This window comes from Myotis myotis, unplaced genomic scaffold, assembly GCF_014108235.1.
Source record: "Myotis myotis isolate mMyoMyo1 unplaced genomic scaffold, mMyoMyo1.p scaffold_m19_p_32, whole genome shotgun sequence".
NCBI lineage: Eukaryota > Metazoa > Chordata > Mammalia > Chiroptera > Vespertilionidae > Myotis > Myotis myotis.
The window spans coordinates 2,140,944-2,161,174 of NW_023416338.1; the positions used below are offsets into that span (position 1 = coordinate 2,140,944).

The 20,231-nt window shown below is 46.3% G+C and overlaps 1 protein-coding gene across 1 annotated transcript; it reads right to left on the reverse strand.

The window, feature by feature from the left end:
* Nucleotides 1-1,990: 1,990 nt before the first annotated feature.
* On the reverse strand, nucleotides 1,991-20,180 carry CALR3 (calreticulin 3). Its single transcript, XM_036302620.1, has 9 exons — nucleotides 20,068-20,180; nucleotides 19,815-19,916; nucleotides 16,140-16,343; nucleotides 14,034-14,128; nucleotides 9,374-9,562; nucleotides 4,828-4,935; nucleotides 4,604-4,735; nucleotides 3,811-3,903; nucleotides 1,991-2,209 (listed from the first exon to the last, which is right to left on the reverse strand). Exons 1-9 carry the CDS (start codon nucleotides 20,156-20,158, stop codon nucleotides 2,066-2,068), a joined length of 1,158 nt encoding a protein of 385 aa, XP_036158513.1. The 5' UTR covers nucleotides 20,159-20,180; the 3' UTR covers nucleotides 1,991-2,065.
* Nucleotides 20,181-20,231: the final 51 nt, after the last annotated feature.

Sequence of the window (20,231 nt, forward strand, 5' to 3'; positions counted from 1 at the left end):
GCATGGATGGAGTGTTTGTGTGAATTAATATAAATTCAAAGTAAACATCATTACATAAAAGGGTACGGTCTTTTTTTTTTTTAGTTTTATTCATTTCAAATGGGCCGGATCCAGCCCGACGGCCGTAGTTTGCCCACGGCTGCTCTAACCCTTGATAAATACTGGCCAGGGCAATTTATTGTTATTTTTAACAAAGTTTAGCAAAGAGGCTATATGTCAGAAAAAACACTGTAGTAATTTCACCAACATAAATAAATATTATACATCTACAACTATAGTCTACATATTTAAATAGACTATAGTTGTAGATATATATTTGTCACTACTCGTAAACAATGTTCAGGGAATGATTAGCACGTGATCACACTGCATTGTGCTTGGAAATTGGTTCTTTCTCTTATGTGGTGGTGCGACTTTCTACAGCAGTTTTAACTCATGCCTGCCAATTTTCAGACAAGTGCTAAGCCACACTCCAACTGTGTGCATCTGTTTTCTCTCAGTGACTGGTGAATGCATGCATTTACTACATCTATTCAATATAAATTTAAAATTATGGTACTTTTCAGTAAAATTGAACTTCTCATACATACTTAATTACACCAATGTGTCTACATAAGTAAAAACAAGTAAACTAACTAATTTGTTAATTTTTTTAACATATGCATTCTGAAAACCTACTTTATTATATACTAGAGGCTCAGTGCACGAATTTTGTGCACAGTTTGGGTCCCTAGAGGCCGCCAGCTGGGGCCTTCCTTCGTTCTGTGCCGCCCCCTGGTGGTCAGCGTGTGTCACAGTGAGCAATCAAACTCCTGGTCGGTCAAACTCCTGAGGAGACACTTTGCATATTAGGCTTTTATATATATCGATAGGACTTTCAGTTTTAGCAGATACTGCCTGGCCCACATTAGTACATTATATCAAGGTTTTACTGTAATTTCTAACACAAGTTTCTGCATGAGAAAACAGGTCTCTTCAAAACAAAAGATTGCTATGTGTGACTTTTTTTAAAAAGCAAAATGCCCAGCTGGTGTGGCTCAATTGTTTGAGCATCGTCCAATGCACCAAGAGGTCACCAGTTTGATTCTAGGTCAGGGCACATACCCAGGTTGTGGGCTTGATCCCCAGTAGGGGGCTTGCAGGAGGCAGCCAATTAATTTTTCTCATAGATGTTTCTATCTCTCCTCCCTCTCCCTTCCTCTTTCTCTAAAACCAATAAAGACATATTTTTAAAAAGCAATTATTTGATTTGAAAGGAAAACATTAAACTGAGAAGTTATCACTGTTTTCACTTGAGAAAATGAATTTCATTCCTCTGTCTTACAGAGAGCTCACCGTCACAGAAGTGGGCCACAGAGTAGGGAGGGGAAGCATCAGCTTCTTTATGGATTTCAAATGTCTGTGTGTGTGCGAGGGAAGCCTGGTTCTTCAAAATAACCAAGATGCCGGGGAGCACACAAAGCCTTACCATGCTGAGGATGCTGCGTAGATTTCATATGGAAAATTTTCTCTTACCTTATTGATAATTTACAAACCAAAGAAATAAGGCATCATTTCCCCTTTTTCAAAACAGGTTTCCCTAACTTTTATTTATAAAACATTTTGGGGACTTAAAAAAGAGCATCAGGCCCTGGCTGGGTGGCTCAGCTGGTTGGAGCATCTCCCCATACACCAAAAGGTTGCAGGTTCGATCCCCAGTCGGGGCACATACAGGAAGCAACAGATGTTTTTCTCTCTCTCCCTTCCTCTCTCTCTCTCTCTCTCTCCCTCTTTCTAAAACAAACAAACAAATAAAAAACAACATGTCCTCAGGTAAGGATTTTAAAAGAAGAAAATAGCATCAGGTTTTTTCACCAGACTCGCCAGCCTCTGGCTCCCAGCCTCAGGTTCGTCCAGAGGAAACATCTTGTGCACAGGGGTGGGGCTTGAGGAAACCACCAAGAAGCATAGGCGCATTTCTCAAAGAAAATCGGACAAATTCCCACGTATGCAGACGCTTGAGCTTTTAAATGTAGATTCAAGTAGCAACAAGGTTTACCAGTCATCTTTATCTGGGGTGGGGTGACTAAAGTTCATCCCTCTTGTGAAATCTCCTGAAATTATTTTCTCTCCCATCAAACCTGCCCATCAGCAGGTCCTCCTCATCTTCCTCACGGGCCTTCCTCACTTCCTCCTTGGCCTGGATGGCATCCATCTCCCTCTCTGGGTCCTGCAAAAACAGAGACCGGGTGGCCAGGGATTATGCTTCCTGGAGGCTGAGCAGATGCTCATGCGCCACCTGCCTTCTGGAAGCCTCCACTCCCGCTCAGGGCAGCTGGGAATGAGCCGCCACAGCTATCAGGTCCTAATGCCTGGAAGCTGTCAAGATGACCTGATATGGGGAAAAGGTCTTTGCAAATGGGATTAAATTGTGTTGAGATTATCCTGATTTGTCAGGTGGACCCTAAATTCCATCATAAGTGTCCTCATAAGAGAGAGGCAGAGAGATTTGAAACACACACACAGAAGAGGAGAATGCCACATCAAGACAGAGGCAGAGCCCGGCCAGGGTAGCTCAGCAGATGAATGTCCATCCCAGAACCAAGTCACCAGTTCAATTCCTGGTCAGGGCACATGCTCGGATTGCAGTCTCAATGCCCTGTGGGGAGCTTGCAGGAGGCAGTCCATCGATGATGTTTCTCTCTCATCAATGTTTCTCTCTCTCTCTCTCCCTCTAAAAAATCAATGAAGACATAAAAAAAAAAAAAAGACAGAGACAGAAATTAGAGTGATATGGCCACAAACCAAGGGACACCAGAAGCCACCAGAAGCTGGAAAAGGCAAGAAAAGGATCTTCCCCTAGAACAGGGGTGGGCAAACTTTTTGACTCGAGGGCCACAATGGGTTCTTAAACTGGACCGGAGGGCCGGAACAAAAGCATGGATGGAGTGTTTGTGTGAACTAATACATGTTAACACTGCTGCTGGTGAAGGAGCGGAGGGGAGAGCAAGAGAACCCTCCGCTCTTTCGGCTCCGCGGGCCGGATGGAACAGCCCGCGGGCCGTAGTTTGCCCACGGCTGCCCTAGAACCTTGAGCAGGAGGGTGGTCCTGCTAAAGGAGTTCTGGCCTCTAGAACTGTGAGAGAATAAATTTGTGCTGCTAAGCCAGCCAGTTCGTGGTGATTTGTTACGACAGCCCCAGGCAATGAATTCATCCCTCTTTCTGTTCCCAGAGCAGTGGGTCCCTGTCCTTCAAACAGCTGAATGGGTGATAAGAAGAGACCTTAGAACCTACGTGAGAAAATCCAGGGAATGTAAAATTAGGCACACATTGATAACTATGTGAGGGACATTGTAAACCCAGATTGTTCACTCCTGGGCTGTTCACTGAAAGATACATACAGGAATGATTGTAACAGCTTTACGCACAAGGCCGCAAGCTGGAAGCCACCCAAAGCTGCCTTGACAGAGAATGGGATATTCTCACAGGAAGATGGAGCTACTGCTGCATGTGATAATATGAGTGCGTCTGACAACACTGCCTAAATGAGTAAATATGACTCTGTTTATATGAATTTCAAAGGGAGGTCAAATTGATCTAGATAGAATAGTGAGAGAATAGTGGTTCCTTTGGGGGCGGGTGCCGGCTGGGAGGGGATATGAGGAGGCTCCTGAAAGCATTCTGTGTGTTGATCTAGGTGGGGTGTTCATTAGCAAAAACCCATCAAGCCCTTTCCTACATGTTAGACTAAAGTACATAAATAAATAAATAAATAAATAAATAAATAAATAAATAAATAATGAAAGGAAAGTTCACTGCACTCATCATACCTTGGTTTCACCCCAGGTGGCCTTGCCAAAATTCTCAGCATACTCTTCGTCATCTGTGATCAGGAAGTTATCGAAGATGGTTCCAGATCTCACCTGCAGATGAAAATACAGCCTTCCTTATTGATGTGAGAAATATAACAACTTTCCACCAAGCAACAATTGCATTCTGCTCAGTACTGTGGCAGTAATTTGTTCTCAAAAGCAGCACATGCTTAAACCCATTTCTAGAATGCCTGCTCCCTCTAGGGCACTGGTTGTCAACTTGGCTGCCTACTGGGATCACCAAGAACATTTTTGAAACTCCTGATGCCTGGTCTCAGCCTTAGGGATGCTGCTTTAACTGGTCTGGGAGCTGCCTGGGCATTGAGACTTTGAAGAGCGCCCCAGTGCCTGGAGCACTCAGCAGTCTCTAAGAACTGCAGTTCAAGAACCTTTCTGTGCAACGTGTGGGCTGTGGACTGGCAGCATCAGCACCACCTGGGAGCTTGGTGGGAGTGCAGAATCCCAAGCTCCACACCCGACATGCTGCATCCGAATCTACGACCTCGTCCTAAAGCTGATGGACCCACAGGTCAGCTATGAGCTGAGGAGTGACCGATTCCCAGGGGGCAGAGGCAGACAGGACGGGCCCAGAGGGTGAGGAGGTCATCGGTCTTGGCCACAGCTGTATGCCTCGGGTCCAGCTACAGGTGCCAGGCACACAGCAGGAGTTCAGGAAATACAAGCGATGTAAATTAAGGCATTTAGGCTGAAATTCAGTTATTAAACTAAAGCAAATTAAAAACCCAGTGACCTGCCAAAGCTCCAGCCCGATGGCCCCAATGTTCTCAAATTCTGAAAGGTCGTATTCCGTCAAATAGTGGGTGTTTTTCATCTTTTGATGGAGCCAAACGTCTTTATCTATTCCTTCTGGTTTCAGGCCATCCTGCAACAACAAACCGCATGTGGTGGCCCGCAGTGATGCAGCAGGGGAGGGGGCAGCCCAAGGTGTCACAGGAAGAGGATGCCGCCATGTACCTGGTACGGAGGTTTCTGAAGCATTGGCGCCTGCCAGTCGCCGTCCAGTTCACTGTTCCAGTCACTTGGCTTGCTGGCACTGGCATCCAGAAAATGCTTCTCCCAGTCCTTAAAGTATGTGTAAGGAAAAAAAAAAAAGATTCTCAGATTTGAGAAAGGAAATTCTTAGCTACCAGGAAATGGCCAGGCCTGTGACCCAGGTCGCTGTTTCCTCGTCTCCTTCTCAGTTTGGTGGTTGAAGGGCCGAGTGCTCGGGGTCCAGATCCCACAGAGGGCCTTGGGGCCATGCACTGCTGGGATGTTCTCTCTCACCTCCCCTCAGCCCGTGTGACTGCAGCACTTTCCCCAAGCTATTGCGAGGAACAGCAATGTGGAAAACTTGAAATAGTGTCTTATGGGGCGCAGCTACAATGTTTTGGACAGGTTCAAGCCTTGGACTGAGTAGAGGGCACAGTCCTCTCGTTGCCACATGCAAGTCCCAGCTGGAGGACAGAGCCTTCCCATCACAATTAGCCAACAGCTATAGCTGTAAGCTTGAACCTGTGGTCTGAACACGTGGCCCCACGTGCCTGAGTGATATAGTTCAGGTGCATGTAGTTGAGTAGGGTTGAAACCAACGAGAATGCCGTAAACATCTTGATCACGCCCCTACTTTGCCTCATGGCATGCGCTATAAAATAAAGACGGCCTGTGGGCGCTGGCGCTGCCCATCAGAGGGGCAGCATCCCGCCGAGACCCAGCTTTCATTCTCATGTCTGTCTTTTCTAAGCCTTTCACCACCCCCACTCAGCGTCACTGAACGAGGCTGAGCTGGCATGGCACATAAGGCGCCCTGGGGCTGAGTATGCCATGGCCGTGCTGGCTCCCCATAGTGTCTAAAGGTAAAATGATGGGCAAAAAGTGATGATGGGAGAGGGGACCACACATTCATTGACGGTTAGCTGAAATCTGTCTACATCACAGTCACACATGGACTATTCCAGAGAGAAACTGGGTAACTAAGAAATGTCCCTGGATAGCAGGAGAAAAGCAATTACTATTGAGTCACTTTATAGACATAGAAACACTCACCTATATACACACAAAAATAATACATATATACATACATATATATACATATATACACATATTTAAATACACAATCTATGCATAATATATATAAGTACATATAAACAAGTTTATACAAACTCACATATACACATATGTACACATCTATATACCTATGTGTATGGCTTAGTAGGCACTGAATAAATAGTTGTCGAATAAGTGAATGGATAAGAAAAAATTGCTTAGATTAATATTTAGATAAATATATATAAAAACATAAAAGTTGTATACAATCGTATTTTCTCTTTTAGAACTGAGAAATTGCCGAAACTGGTTTGGCTTAGTGGATAGAGCATCGGCTTGCGGACTGAAGGGTCCCGGGTTCGATTCCAGTCAAGGGCATGTACCTGGGTTGCGGGCACATCCCCAGTGGGAGATGTGCAGGAGGCAGCTGATCGATGTTTCTCTCTCATCAATGTTTCTGACTCTCTATCTCTCTCCCTTTCTCTCTGTAAAAAAATCAATAAAATATACTTAAAAAAAAAAAAAAAAAAGAAAGCGCCGAAACCGGTTTGGCTCAGTGGATAGAGCGTCGGCCTGCGGACTGAAGGGTCCCGGGTTCGATTCCGGTCAAGGGCATGTACTTGGGTTGCGGGCACATCCCCAGTAGGAGATGTGCAAGAGGCAGCTGATCGATGTTTCTCTCTCATCGATGTTTCTAACTCTCTATCTCTCTCCCTTCCTCTCTGTAAAAAATCAATAAAATATATTAAAAAAAAAAAAAAGAACTGAGAAATTGTAAACATTTTTTAAATATATTTTTTATTGATTTCAGAGAGGAAGGGAGAGGGAGAGAGAGATAGAAACAATGACAAGAGAGAATCATTGATTGGCTGCCTGCCACACGCCCCCTTACTGGGGATGGAGCCTGAAACCTGGGCATGTGCCCTTGACCAGAATCGAACCCAGGACCCTTCAGTCCACAGGCCAACGCTCTACCCACTGAGAAAAACTAGCTAGGACAACATTTTTAACTTAGCAGCTTTTTCATGATACTCTAACTTCTCAACAACTGAAACATGGGAGTTAGTCACCGCTCCTACTGCTTTTTGTTGTAGTTGTTGTTAATTATCACCCAAGGATATTTTTCCATTGATTTTAAGAGAGAGTGGAAGGGAGGGAGGGAAACAGAAAGAGAGAAACATTGATGTTAGAGAGACACATCAATTGGTTACCTCCCATATGAGGTCCAACCAGGGCAGGGGTTCAAGCCTGCAACTGAGGTACATACCTTTGACTAGAATCGGACCTAGGCTCTATCCACTGAGCCAAACTAGCTAGGTCTCTCCTACTGCTTTTTTAAAACATACATATTTTTATTTATTTCAGAGAGGAAGGGAGAGGGAGGGAGGGATAGAAACATCAATGATGAGAGAGAATCATTGATCAACTACCCTCTGCATGTCCCACACTGGGGATCGAGCCTGCAACCCAGGCATGTGCCCTGACCAGGGATGGAACCGGGACCTACTGGTCCACAGGTCGAGGCTCAACCACTGAGCCATGCCAGCCAGGCTCTCCTACTGCTTTTTGACCCAGACCACAAATGACAACCATAAACCACTGCTGTGTTGGGATCCAGAAAACGATTCAATTCAATCTGAGTAGCAGGCTCCCTAGTAGAATTGTGGGTTTTCAGATTCTAATGCCATAATGAACTAATCTGTTTAGGAGCTCACAGGGGTCCGAGCATAGGGATAAAACAGCCAATTCAGAGGGGAGCTTCTGAAAGACTGATTAGCCCTGTGGGGACCTGTCTCCACCCAAACTGCTGGGGAAGGGGGAATTGCAGGGTTGTTGTTTTTTTTGCCATTCTGTGCCTTTTTAAAAGTAAGTGCTTTTTTTAGGTGAACGCTCCATTTTTTGGTTTGTTTTTAAGGTAAGAAAGGGAGGGGGAAACTTTGCCTTTTTTTTCCCCTTGAGATATGATGGAAAAATGTTACAATAAAGAAACATAGACTGTCCTAGCCAGTTTGGCTCAATGGATAGAGCGTCAGCCTGCAGACCTAAGGGTCCTGGGTTCGATTCCAGTCAAGGGCATGTACCTCAGTTGCAGGCTCCTCCCCAGCCCAGGCCCTGGTCAGGGCACATGCAGGAGGCAACCAATCGATGTGTTTCTCTCACATCACTATTTCTCTCTGTCTTTCCCTCTCTTTTCCACTCTCTCTAAAAATCATTGGAAAATATCCTGGGGTAAGGATTTAAAAAAAAAACAAAACTAGAAACATAGACTGAAAAAAAAAAGTGGCTGTAGTGGGTAATTCCAAAAAAGATTTATCTACATCCTAATTCTGGGAATGTGAGCTTAAAGGGGGCGGGGGAGTGTCTTTGCAGATGTAATTATGATAAGGATCTCGAGGCAAGTCAACTGGATTATTCAGGTGGACCCTAAATCCAATGATAAATGTCTTTATAGAAGACAGATGAGACACAAGAAGAGGAAAAGGCCATGTGGAGATGAAGCCAGCCAGAGAGACGGGAGTGATGGGTGTACCAGCCAAGGAATGCCTAAAGGCAACAGACACTGGGGGAAGTAAGGATCCTCCCATAGAGCCTCGAGAGGGAGTGTGGTCCTGCCTGCCAACACTCTGATTTCCAACTCTGCCGTCAAGAAGAACTACAAGAGAATACATTTCTGTCCTTTGAGAAATGCTGGAAAGGGTCCCGGGTTCGATTTTTGTTAATCCTCACCCAAGAATATTTTCCCATTGATTTTTAGAGAGTGGAAGAGAGGGGGAGAGACAGAGAGAAACATCGATGTGAGAAAGAGTCCCGACCAGGAAATAGAAAATCCTTTAAGTTAGGGATTTGCTCTTTGTGGTGCTTTGCTCAGAAGCCCTAGGAAACATAGTTATATGTTAATGGATCTTGGTCGTCAATCACAAGTATGAGGCCACAAAAATATTTCATGTTCAAATGCAGAATAACAAAAAAATTTTTTAAGGTTAAGATGCATTTAATTTTGGTTAAGAAAAACAAACCATACTTGTTTTGATCTCAAATATTATAAAACTTTTTCACAATACCTTGAGGCATGCAGATCTGTGGCTGGTTTCAGCACATATGCACTAGAGCAGTGATGGCGAACCTTTTGAGCTCGGCGTGTCAGCATTTTGAAAAACCCTAACTTAACTCTGGTGCCGTGTCACATATAGAAATTTTTTGATATCTGCAACCATAGTCAAACAAACACTTATATTTTTGATATTTATTTTATATGTTTAAATGCCATTTAACAATGAAAAATCAACCAAAAAAATGAGTTCGCGTGTCACCTCTGACATGCGTGTCATAGGTTCGCCATCACTGCACTAGAGAAAGCACTTTGATCATTATGTTGTTGTCATCATGATTACCCGCCATGCAGCAATCAGACAGGACCTAAGACTTACAAATTTTGCTTGCACACTTTCTAAAATTGTTTGGGAAAAATCTACACCTGGAGTTTGTCCTCTTCTTCCTGCTCCCAGTCCTTGGACTCTGCTGAAGACTTCTCCATCTTCTTCAGGGATGTTAAGTTCCAGTCATACTCAATGCTGCCGGATTCAATCACCTGGCCATCAATTTTCACTTCGTAAGTGAGATCTGGTCTTAAGATCAGAGTGTAGAGGTGTGTAAAGCCATCAACCTGCACATTTTAAGGGAGGAAAAGATGACAGGGAGATGTTTCAAGGCAGGTCTAAACATGCAGTTTAAGTTAGCATCAGTCAAAGAGTTGTTATAAACAGAAAGAAGAGGGGTTGTAGGATAGGGGACTGTAACAGGGCGTAACAGAAGCATCGCCTATTGGTAGAACCCTGCTACTGGCAGCCTTCTCTTGAGTGGCTGATTCCCTTCTGGGCAAAGATACTGGCCCCCACCATAATCCTACAGGCAGTTATGATGGGGCAGTTGGTGTAAACCATGGGACGATGGCGTCGTTTATGAAAAGTGATGTGTAAAACTACTTCCTGTTCTACATCCTGAAAGACTCCAAATGAAGTCTGCTCCATTTCTTTTCTTTTTTTTTTTTTATAATTTTGTTTTGAATCCTCACCCAAGGATAGGTTTATTGGCTTTAGAGAATGGGAGGAGGAGAGGGGGGGAAGCATTGATCAGCTACCTCCCATACATGCCCTGACTGGGGACTGAACTGCGACCGAGGTGTGTGTCCTGACCAGGAAATCAAACTACAACCCTTTGGTGTGTGGGACAACACTCCAACCAGGGCTCCGCTCTATTTCTAACACAGGGGAGAACTTTCTGATGCTCTGAGCTATCCAGCAATGGAAGCTCCGTGAGGGCAGGCCCAGTGTCTCTCTGGGTCACGATTAAAGCCCTGGGCCAGACACAGGAAAGTATTCAACAAATATGCAATTAAGGATGGGGCGGGGGGGGAGTGATGGGTGCCTGGGGGGGCTGAAGGTGCCCAGGATATGCCTGCCTGTCAATAGCGGAGGGGAATCCTACTGGGCTTCTCAAAGCACAACCCATAGCATAAGCATCACTGGGAAATGTAGGTTCCCACATGGGTCCCAACGTGCTGCACTGGAACCTGGTGGACCCTTCAGTAATTCTCACAGGCCCTCCAGGGACACTGACCCTGCTCAGGTTCAGGAGCCACTGCCCCAGCTTAAAGGGTCTGTGTCAGGAGGATTCTCTCCCTACCAAGAGCCAAAGCTAAAGGCTTCTTCAGTTCCTGCCTGTTGTGCCCTGCTGGACAGGCCACTGCGGTCCACACAGTGGCAAATGGCTTGTCCAAGATCAACACTGCAGTCTGCTTGGTGTGACAGCTGAATACCAATGCTCTCCCCCTGCTCTCTACTGGCCTTCTTCTCAACTCCCGTTCCTAACTCCACTTTGGGCTCCCTGGCCCCATTGCTGGGGCTCCCCAGGATTTGGCTACAAGAGCCGAGCCTCCTGGGGATTATATTCACTCCCACACATATGCAAACAGCTCCAAAAGGCATCTTTAATCCCAACCGTCTGCCTGAGCTTCAGACCTGTTTCCAACAACTTCCTGACACCTCTATCTGGATGTCTGCAAGTGTCTCTAATGCGCCTGTTCAACTAGAGAGCAGGACGGGGTATGTTTGCTATGACCTATCCCTGGCTCACTTAAATATTTTAAGATCAAAACTATTCTCTCTAAACTTATGTTATTATCTGACAAGAGTTAACACAATCACCTAACCATTCAAACATGACTCCCCAGTCTGTCCTGGTCCCTCCTTGACCTTTGTTTCCCTTCCTAAGTAACAGTAATGCTACTGAGAGTCATTGTTCACATCCTCAGCACCCACATTCCAAACATCACAAAGTCCTCTGGACCCCAGTCCTGAATGATGTCAATACGCTCCTACGGTCTGCATTCCGCCAGAGCCTGGGCCTGACAATCTCACCTGTTTTCCTGCCTGTTGATCACCCTGTCCCCCATTCACCCTCTCCAGAACATCTGAGCTATTTTTCTAACATGCACTTCAGAACCCTTGAGGTCTGACCACCGCCTGCAGGAAAGGTTCTCGCCTGTTCCTTTCCAGCATCACAGAATGAATCAGAACCCTTTGAAAATAATATACTCCTCCCCGGGAAGACCAGAATGCTGACTAGCTGCTGTGAATCGGTGCTCCTTCAGCAGATGGGTGTTGTTTTTCTAACAGATTGCAGGAACAGCAGCACCTGTCTGAGCACTCATCAGCCTTGGGTGCCTCTCAGGGCCCTGTAGGCTTGTTGACCCCAGGTGGTCATGCTTTGGCCTCCCAGGCATGCTCTGGGCTGAACCTCACAGCCTCCACAGTGTCTCTCCCACACACCTGATGTGCAACTGAACAATTTCTTGGGACTCAATCGTAAAGACCTGCCCTTTGGTCCAAACATTAAGTGGAGGGAGGAAGATTAAGATTGTGAGCTTCCCATCGCCCTATTGGAGGGGTGCATGGGGTGAGGGGTGAGCTCACAATCCAAGTGAACTACATCATCAGTAGGTGGGAGCCCAAGAGGGATGATGCTACCAATGGAGACTCACTGGGGTTTTGTGAAGAGGTCTACTGCTCCCTGCTGGGGTTAGGACTGACGAGGGAGAGTTGTAGATGCTTCCACTCCATGCTGTCAATGATCATGAAATACACTAGGGCCTCCTGCCCAAATTCATGCAGATTCACACAGGCCTCTGATGTTGGAGCTCTGGGCCCTGGGATGTCGCAGGGGACAGGTTCCTGTTTCCTGGTGCTTATATGCCAATGAGAGGGGCATTGTAGAACATACTTCTCTTCTGCAGGCCCACATGCCAGGGACTTAACACAGGCCATGCTTTGGAGAAGCCCAAGGTGGGGCCACTGAGTTCTAAAGCAGCCCCTAAGACCTAAAGAGTCATTTTCACAGATCCCCTGGGTAAAAAAGTAAGAGTGTATGCTTCCATTTTAGAAATATTTCTATTTTAAATGTTTTAGCATTTTGAAGATTCATTTCTCCAATTAATTTTCAGAAATAAAGGAGTGAAATCAGGAATATTTCATTCCTTAATAATGAAGGATATAGCTAAAATGTGACCACTCTGTTGTAACCCTGATGGGGCAATTTATAAATCAATGTCACAGCTCACAGTAAAAAGTGAATGTGCCCTCCTGATGGGAAAAAACTCCAGAAACCAAACCAAAGTAGTGGACAAGTGTCTCTAATGCGCCTGCTCAACTAGAGAGCAGGACGGGGTATGTTTGCTATGACCCATCCCTGGCTCACTTAAATATTTTAAGATCAAAACTATTCTCTCTAAACTTATGTTATTATCTGACAAGAGTTAACACAATCACTGATTTAAATATAAAATCAGCCTGACCGCCATGGCTCAGTGGTTGAGTGTCAACCTATGAACCAGGAGGTCGAGGTTCGATTCCAGGTCAGGTCACATGCCTGGGTTGTGGGCTCCATCCACAGTGGAGGGTGTGCAGGAGGCAGACGATCAATGATTCTCTCTCATCATTGATGTTCCTATCTCTCTCTTTCTCTCTTCCTTCCTCTCTGAAATCAATAAAAATATCCTATCTAATAAATGACAAAAAGGGTAATTAACCATACCTCTACTATGCTTCCCATTGGCTAATCAGGGCAATATGCAAATTAACTGCCAACAAAGATGGCGGCTGCAGCCACACAGCTGAAGCGAGCAAGAGGCTTGCTTGCTCCAGTGATGGAGGAAGCCAAGGTTCCCCGCCTGCCGCGGCCCAGCTCTGAGCTCGAAAGCAACAATGTTTCAATTATAGAAGCTAAACAAACCCCAGATACCTGCTTTCAGCCGGCCGTGGCCTCAGAGCTGGAGCGAGCAGGATGGCAACCATGTTTCAATTATAGAAGGTAAATAAATCTCAGAATAAAAAGAAAAAAGAAAAAAAGGAGAGGCTGGGATCTTCAATTGCTGGCCAGCCTGAAAACGGCCCTCAGCCCCTCACCCAGACTGGCCAGGCACCCCAGTAGGGATCCCCACCCTAAAATGGGTGAGGTCAGCCTGAAAACAGCCATCACCCCCTCATCCAGGCTGGCCAGGCACCCCAGCGGGACCCCCACCCTGATCCAGATCACCCTTCAGGGCAAACCAGCCGGCCCCCACCCGTGCACCAGGCCTCTATCCTATATAGTAAAAGGGTAATATGCAAACTGACCCTAACAGCAGAAAGACTGGGAATGACTGGTCACTATGACACACACTGACCACCAGGGGGCAGATGCTCAATGCAGGAGCTGCCCTCTGGTGGTCAGTGCACTCCCACATGGGGGAGCTCTGCTCAGCCACAAGCCAGGCTGATGGCTGCCAGTGCAGCGGTGGTGGTGGGAGCCTCTCCTGCCTCCTCGGCAGCGCTAAGGATGTCCGATTGCAGCTTAGACCTGCTCCCCGCTGGCAAGTGGACATCCCCCGAGGGCTGCCAGGCTGCCAGAGGGATGTCTGATTGCCATCTTAGGCCCAAACCCCCGGGGAGCGGGCCTAAGCCAGCAGGTGGTCATCCCCCGAGGGGTCTCAGACTGCGAGAGGGCACAGGCCGGGCTGAGGGGCCTCCCCCGACCCCAAGTGTCCAAATTTTTGTGCACCGGGCCTCTAGTATTTAATAAATAAATACAAAATAATTTACCTTACACCTGATAGGTTTCTTGTTTGAATGATACTGATTCTTGAAATGTAAAATAACATGAACTTTCTTGATATCAAATCCACAAATATCAGGTCCTACAAAAAAAAAATTAGCAGCTCTCAATTTCCTTGCATAATGCATTACCACAACATACCCCCAACCATTCTCCTGAAATAATATCCAAGGCACAGGACGCTTACATGTCCAGGAATGATCAGATACCTACATGGAGATATTTAAGTGGATATCTCCCATTTATATCACCTGAGAAGTGATATCGTTCTCAGTTCAGGTCATTTCTCTGTTCCCTGTAGCCACTTTGGCCTCAAGTGTAAATCAGCATAAGAGTAAGGAAAGGGTTAACAATCTAAAAAGCCTCCCTGACATGCTGCCTGAGTCTGGGGTCCTTGCTTGGAAGCTCTGACCAGTGTCCCTGCACCCAGGTGCAGGCTTTGGAGCCGGACTGATTGGCTCTGACCTCCGCTCTCCTTCAGTTCTGAGACACAGTTGCAACTATGCAGCCTCTCTACGCCTTGAGTTAATCTTGACTTCACAAAGCTATTTTGCCAATTAAATGGGCTAATGTTGTTTTTAAAAATACATTTGTTGATTTGGGAGAGGAAGGGAGAAGGATAGAAACATTGATGAGAAACATCAATTGGCTGCCTCCTGCACACCCGCTACTGGGGATGGAGCCCGCAACTTGGGCATGTGTCCTGACTGGGAATCAAACCATGACCTCCAGGTTCATATGTCAATGCCCAATCACTAAGCCACACCCCTCGGGCTATGTGTTTATTTTTACTAGTATAGTCTCTGTGCCAAGTCAGCCTGAGATGTAAACTTAAGGTCTTCTCAGGTCTTTTCTGAGTCTTTCCCTGGGCATGTGTGGTCACTTTCTAATTTTCCCTGAATAAATGTCCTATTCTTTAGTGTCTGGCTTCCTAAGGGGAATGGGGAAATAATGGGGGGGGGGGGGCGCGGTCCTGGCCCTTTACTTCCCCTGGAAGTCACTTGGCTGGAGGCAGAGAGGATTACAATAGTGAGGGAGGTACAACCAAATGGCTGCCCCACTCTGTGACCAGAAGCACCGATCCGCGATCAGAGCGCAGAACCCAAATATTTGGAGGACAGAGTCCTTTCTGCCACCCTAGCTCCTGCAAGCTGTGCATAAGCTGCTCCAGGAACGCCTGCACTGCTGTGTTAGGGTGGGAGGTGGGGATATGCTACTGTGCTGAGGCTAAAATGGACTGAATTTAACCTTCCCGGTTTCCCCTGGAATTTGCAATCCTTCCACGGACTCCAGTCCCAAAATATTTAAATCTGGCAGCTTCTGCCAGTAGAACTGTTGTCTAGGTGGGGAGACAGATTCCTAGTGCTTCCTACTCTGCCATCTTCCCAGAATCCTCTTCGTTCATAAAGCTTTGGGATCACACACTTTGGTCATGTCTACTTTCTGTGGCCCAATGTGGTCTCTTCCCATCCAGCACACATTTTAATCAAGTTCCCCTGGTGTCAGGAGACATGTAATGTATTCCAGGGTCAGCCAGTCTTTTCTGTAAGGGGCAAGGCAGTTAGTATTTTTGGCTTTGGGGCCATATGGTCTCTGTTACAAGGGCTCCACTCTGCCATTGCTGTCTGAAAGCAGCTCTTGACAAAATGCAAATGAATTGAGTGAAACTACAGCCAATAAGACTTCATTTGTGGACACTGAAATTTGAGTTTCACATCATTTCCACATGTCAAAAATATCCTTCTTAAGATTTTTTTTCAGTCATTCAAAAATGTTAAAACCCATTCTCAGCTCACACGCCATAACAGATACAGGCTGTGGCCTGATCTGGCCCATGGAAAAGGTTTTCTGACTCCTGATACATTCAGAATACCTGGGTCTACATTAATGTTAAACAAATAACTTTCTCTAAAGTATAATAGAATGGTACAGTTGCATTTTTTTTTTTTTAATGTTAAACAGGTTTAACAGTACTAAAAACCTTTGGCCATGTATACACAATACGACCATCTTCGCAGTCTTGGTCTAAGGATTCCAGAGGTGGAAGGATCTTCAGTCACCAGAAATGGTGGCTTTGTACCGCCTGAACTCACCAAACATCACATAGTACTGGGACTTCCCACTCAGGTTCTTCTGGTCCACATCCGAAGGGAAGATCTTAACGTAGCCCCCTCCACAGTCCATCTTCTGCTCGTGCTTCACTGTGTACTGAACGACCAGCGTCTTCCCTTTATTGCTGAACGGTTTAAACCGTGCAGAGATGGCATAGAACCGGCCATTCTGAGTGGTTTGCAGACCTTCAAACAAAAAACACTCATGAGAGATTAGGAGAGACACAGTGCTCAGTGATGCAGGTAATTAAATTATTGTCTTTCTCTTACTCCCAGGAATAAACCTCCTAACCATTTACATTCATCCAGCACCTAGAGTTCATTTGTACAATATACAATGGACATGCCACAGAACTGCTTTGACACATGCAGATGTTTTCGTACTTAACATACCCCTGTTATGTTATAAAAGCACTGTAGCTCTAAATGACAAATATGCATTCTAACGATAAAAGGTTAATTTTGCTTCCATTCATCTTCCAAGGGGTGGGGATATATAAGGAAGCTTGTGTAACAACTGAATTAAAATACAAAGCATTCTACTTCTTTTTCTTAATTCTCATCTTAAAATAGTGACTTACGAGTCACAACAGACCAGCCGGTGTGGCTCAGTGGTTGCGTGTTGACCTAGGAACCAGGAGGTCATGGTTTGATTCCCAGTCGGGGCACATGCCAGGTTTGCAGGCTCCGTCCCCAGTGTGGGGGTGTAAGAGGCAGCCAATCAATGATTCTCTCTCCTCGCTGATGTTTCTAACTCTCCCTCTCCCTTCCTCTTTGAAATCAATAAAAATTATTTTTAAAAAGTCACAACAGCAGCCCTAGCTGGTGTAGCTCAGTGGATAGTACATCAGCCTGGGGATCAAAGGGTCCTGGGTTCGATTCCTGTCAAGGGCACGTATCTTGTTGCAGGCTCCTCCCCAGATGGGCTCTGCTCAGGGCTCCTGCAGAAGGTAACCAATTGATGTGTTTCTCTCACATTGTTATTTCTGTCTTTCTCTAAAACTCAATGGGAAAAATATCCTCAGGTGAGGATTAACAAAAAAGAGTCACAACAGCAGATGGAGGACAGTGCAGATCTGTGAAAAAGTGCTTGCTTCACTGTGCCGGATGAGCTGGCTCATGGTCGTCATGTGCGATGGCTCTTTTTATGAAGATGCCATCCTTTGTCATGTGAATCATCTCATATTTGTGTTATACATTTAAGTGTTCACTTTGACGCCAAAACCCCCTTTTCAGTAGCCACTAGGCCAGCCTGGCTGAATGCCTTACCACCACACCTCTCTGAGTCCTTCATTCTTTCCTCACCCTCTTCCTCAGATCTGCAGCCCCTCCTCCCCGTGTGGCCCCTTCCATCGAGGCAATTCCTAAGGCCGTATGATTCACCATCTCCCTCTGTGTCCTACCCCCCTCCTCAGCCATACCCATGGCCTTTCTGACTAAATCCTATGTCTTTTCCCAACAATAGCTTCTATGTTATGGTCCCAAGAGACCACAACAGAAGGGGCCAAATTAACCGGTATCCTCAGTGCCTTGCCCATGTGTAGTGAATGAAATGCACACAATCTCAGGATCCCAGACGGAAGGGAGAAAAAACACTGTGGAGAGAACCAAACCGACGCTAAGCGGGAACCCCTGTCCTTGGACAAGCTTCATAGAATCACCTGCTTGTTTTCACTCCATTTTTGTCACAGAGCTTGAATTCTGACCAACTCTTGGGGTCAACATGTACCTGATAAAACTATGCATATACCATTGAACACCAGAGGCTGCCAGACGGGGAAACACGGGAATAACAGGACCGAGATAAAGGTTGAATGGAAGATGGTGAAGAAGTAGGTTTTCCCCCTAAATCAGGGGTTGGCAAGCTTTCTCTGTAGGGCCAGAGAATACCCATTTTAGGCTTCGTCTGCCATTCGCTTTTTGTCCCGACGACTCTATTCTGCCTGGGCAGTGTGAAAGGAGTCATACAGACCATGTGCAAACAAATGAGCATGGCTGTGTTCCCTTAAAACTTTATCGATAAACACTGAAATTTTATATATTTCATTGAATGTTATATAATTTTTACTTGTCATAAAAGCACTATTCCCCTTTCAATTTCCCCCCCTATTAAAAAGTGTTAGCCCTAACTGGTTTGGCTCAGTGGATAGAGCATCAGCCTGTGGACTCAAGGGTCCCAGGTTCGATTCTGGCTAAGGGCATGTACCTTGGTTGCGGGCACATCCCCATAGGGGGTGTGCAAGAGGCAACTGATCAATGTTATTCTCTCATCAATGTTCCTAATTCTCTATCCCTCTCCCTTCTCCTCTGTAAAAAAATCAATAAAATATTAAAAAAAAAAAAAGTGTTAGCCCTAACCGGTTTGGCTTAGTGGATAGAGCGTCGGCCTGCGGACTGAAGGGTCCCGGGTTTATTCCGGTCAAGGGCATGTACCTTGGCAGTGGGCACATGCCCAGTATGGGGTGTGCAGGAGGCAGCTGATCGATGTTTCTCATCGATGTTTCTTTCTTTCTTTCTTTCTTTCTTTCTTTCTTTCTTTCTTTCTTTCTTTCTTTCTTTCTTTCTTCTTTCTTTCTTTCTTTCTTTCTTTCTTTCTTTCTTTTTAAATATATTTTATTGATTTTTTACAGAGAATAAGGGAGAGGGAAAGGAGAGTTAGAAACATCGATCAGCTGCCTCCTGCACGCCCCCCACTGGGGATGTGCCCGCAACCAAGGTACATGCCCTTGACCGGAATCCAACCTGGGACCCTTGAGTCCGCAGGCCGACGCTCTATCCACTGAGCCAAACCGGTTAGGGCATCATCAATGTTTCTAACTCTCTATTCCTCTCCCTTCCTCTCTGTAAAAAATCAATAAAATATATATTTTTAAAAAGTGTTAGAACCATTCTGTGTGCTGGCTTAGGAAAAACAGGTGTTCGATGAGCTGCATCTTGTCCACCATTGGTCATCGGTCACGAGCAGCAGCCAGAACAGAGGTTGTTCCAGAACCGGGAGGCTGCGGACGTGGAGGGTGGGGTATTGGGGGGCCTCTGGGGGGCAGGGCTGGGAGTCCCTCGCTTGACCTGTGCGCACAGGGATAAGCACTCACCCTGCTGTGCCCTGAAGAGCTGTGCACCTGACAGCATTTAACTTTTTTTTTTTTTAATATATTTTATTGATTTTTTACAGAGAGGAAGGGAGAGAGATAGAGAGTTAGAAACATCGATGGGAGAGAAACATCGATCAGCTGCTTCCTGCACATCTCCTACTGGGGATGTGCCCGCAACCCAGGAACATGCCCTTGACCGGAATCGAACCTGGGACCCTTCAGTCCGCAGGCCGACGCTCTATCCACTGAGCCAAACCGGTTTCGGCAACAGCATTTAACTTTTACCTCCTTTTCTTCCCTTCTTAAAGTGAAGGGAAAAGTATCCTTTTGTTCTTTTTTCCTCTGCAGGGCAAGGCCCTGGGGCCCACCCTAGTGCGTACAAAGCGGGTTTTGCTGGGCAAGTGAAAAAAAGAGAAAAACAAAAAGTAACGCCGGACCCCAGCGAAGCCTCGGTTTCCTCACCTGTGAATGGGGTTGGGGGTGTTGGGTGAGCCGCACCGGCCCTGAAAGGCTGCTATGGGGGATTTCACATTTAGCTTGATTTTCCCTGCACCCCTAAACTAACCTTTGTCTTTCTCTTTATGGCCATAAAACTTCCCTGACGAGAGTCTAAAATGCCCGAATTGGGAGTCATTGGTGGACTGCACCCATCGGTTCCTCCAGCGCTCTGTGGGGGGAAACACATGGTCAGGGCTGGGTGCGGGGGCCCTCGGGGCGTCGCCACAGCCACCCCGGAGCCAAACGTGACTCGGGCCCTCCGTCGGGCGGCAAGGAAACGGGGAGCTTACGCCCCCGCCACCATGGCGTCGCCTTTTCACCTCCGTCTAGAAACTCTTCCTGGAAGTAGACGGTGGCCAGCACCACCCGCAACACACAGAGGGAGCAGAACAGGACCCAAGGCGCGGCCATAGAGGGTGCGCGGAGCCTCTTGTAACCGCCCCTGTGCTCCCAGCAGTCTCCGCGGCGATCCGGGCCCTTCCCG